The sequence below is a fragment of the Branchiostoma floridae genome, chromosome 1, assembly GCF_000003815.2.
Source record: "Branchiostoma floridae strain S238N-H82 chromosome 1, Bfl_VNyyK, whole genome shotgun sequence".
Lineage (NCBI taxonomy): Eukaryota > Metazoa > Chordata > Leptocardii > Amphioxiformes > Branchiostomatidae > Branchiostoma > Branchiostoma floridae.
In genome coordinates, this window is record NC_049979.1 from 4,586,676 (window position 1) to 4,588,088 (window position 1,413).

Consider the following 1,413-nt stretch of genomic DNA (forward strand, 5'->3'; position numbering starts at 1 on the left):
TAATGCATACCTTCTGCTACCGCCAAAATGACCCTGTCAGGAACTCCGAATCCTCGCAAACTACAATTTCAAACTCGATGCAGGGTGACATAAGGCTGCAGTATGGTTGAAATAGGCAGTGTTTCTGTATGTACGGGACCGGAAATCGTGTGGCCCTGGCCGCGTTGGACAGATGGCCGCTAAGCCTATTTCTTAATGAAGTTAATCATTACCAATCCAAGGGACCGACAAAAAGTGGCCACTATGGCCAGGTGGCCGCTATGCAAAGGTGGCCGCTAATACAGGTTTGACTGTATAAGCTTTTTTATTATTCGCATTATTACCAAAAAACTTAGAGCCCTTCAATCCAGATTCCTCACCTTGTTCATGCTTTCTGTGTGCCTGATGACATTTTTGAGCAGCTGCTTGTCTATCGATGTCCTTCCTCTGTAACCAGCCATGGTGATGTCAAGAGGTACCACTGCTTAAGTGTGAAAGCGAAAACCAATGGGGAAGAAACAGTATTTTGTCATCATAATTATAACGATGATGATAACAATAACAATAAACGTTCCATCAGTCACCTAAAAAAAATTATGTGAATGTGGATTTCAAAATAGACACAGAATCACACAGTCAGCATTCCTATCGTTAATGTTCGTGCAAATTAACGGTGATTGATAAGAAGCCCCTGGATATAAGGTCTAAATTATGCTGTACCATGATACAGTAGTGGCCAGAAAAAAATGGTAAAGATACCCCCCCCCCCCCCCCCCAAAAAAAAAAACAAGAGCCATCCAAAATTCAATCTCAATCAATTACTGAGTTATGAATGATAATCTATGGGTGCGAAGCCAACGCAAAAATGTACGAATTATTACATGAAATACCTTAGTTACACAGTATCTGTAGCCCAGATCGTGTCTAATTTGGGAGAGAGTACTATCAAAGACTGAAAGAGGGGATGTAACAACAGCCACAAACATCATCTGTCGGGCATGCTTCGGGTTTCCGGTCAGATTTGTCCCGAGTCTTGTGCTTCTTACAAGTTGTCTAAAGCTTTCCCAGCTAACTTCGTTACCTCATGCGCTCACCTCACACAGCTACAACGTTCAGGTTTCACGCGTTTCACCACACAACATAATTTTTGTTTTGCGTAGCACACGTCCGAAAGAGCAGCACAGCTGACACTAGCGTCAAAACGTGTATACGTGATGACCTTACACACATTTTCTGATGACGTATACAACAGAACGCTGTATCTGATGACGTTTACACAACAGCACGCTGTATCTAGGGTACGGCTGAAAGCAAGGGTTGAACGAGTCCCTTTTCGAAATGTCTCACCTGCCGGAAGAGGTTATCACCCTGTTTTTTTTGCGCCGGAGAATCGACAAAATAATACAATGCTTGACATTGGCAGGGAATGGGAAC

At 43.1% G+C, this 1,413-nt stretch overlaps 1 protein-coding gene across 3 annotated transcripts in view; it reads right to left on the reverse strand.

The window, feature by feature from the left end:
- Positions 1-1,174, reverse strand: part of LOC118422657 (uncharacterized protein NKAPD1-like) — a 3,844-nt gene extending 2,670 nt beyond the window's left edge. Inside the window, exons 1-2 of one of the 3 annotated variants that reach the window (XM_035830339.1) lie at positions 1,074-1,174; positions 360-484 (exon numbers count right to left, since the gene is read on the reverse strand). In XM_035830339.1, coding sequence (XP_035686232.1) covers positions 360-440 — 81 coding nt within the window. In that variant the 5' untranslated portion in view covers positions 441-484; positions 1,074-1,174. Of the gene's footprint in view, positions 1-359; positions 487-874; positions 942-1,060 lie in introns of those variants that run through there. The other 2 variants (XM_035830349.1, XM_035830332.1) reach the window with 2 other exon arrangements.
- Positions 1,175-1,413: the final 239 nt, after the last annotated feature.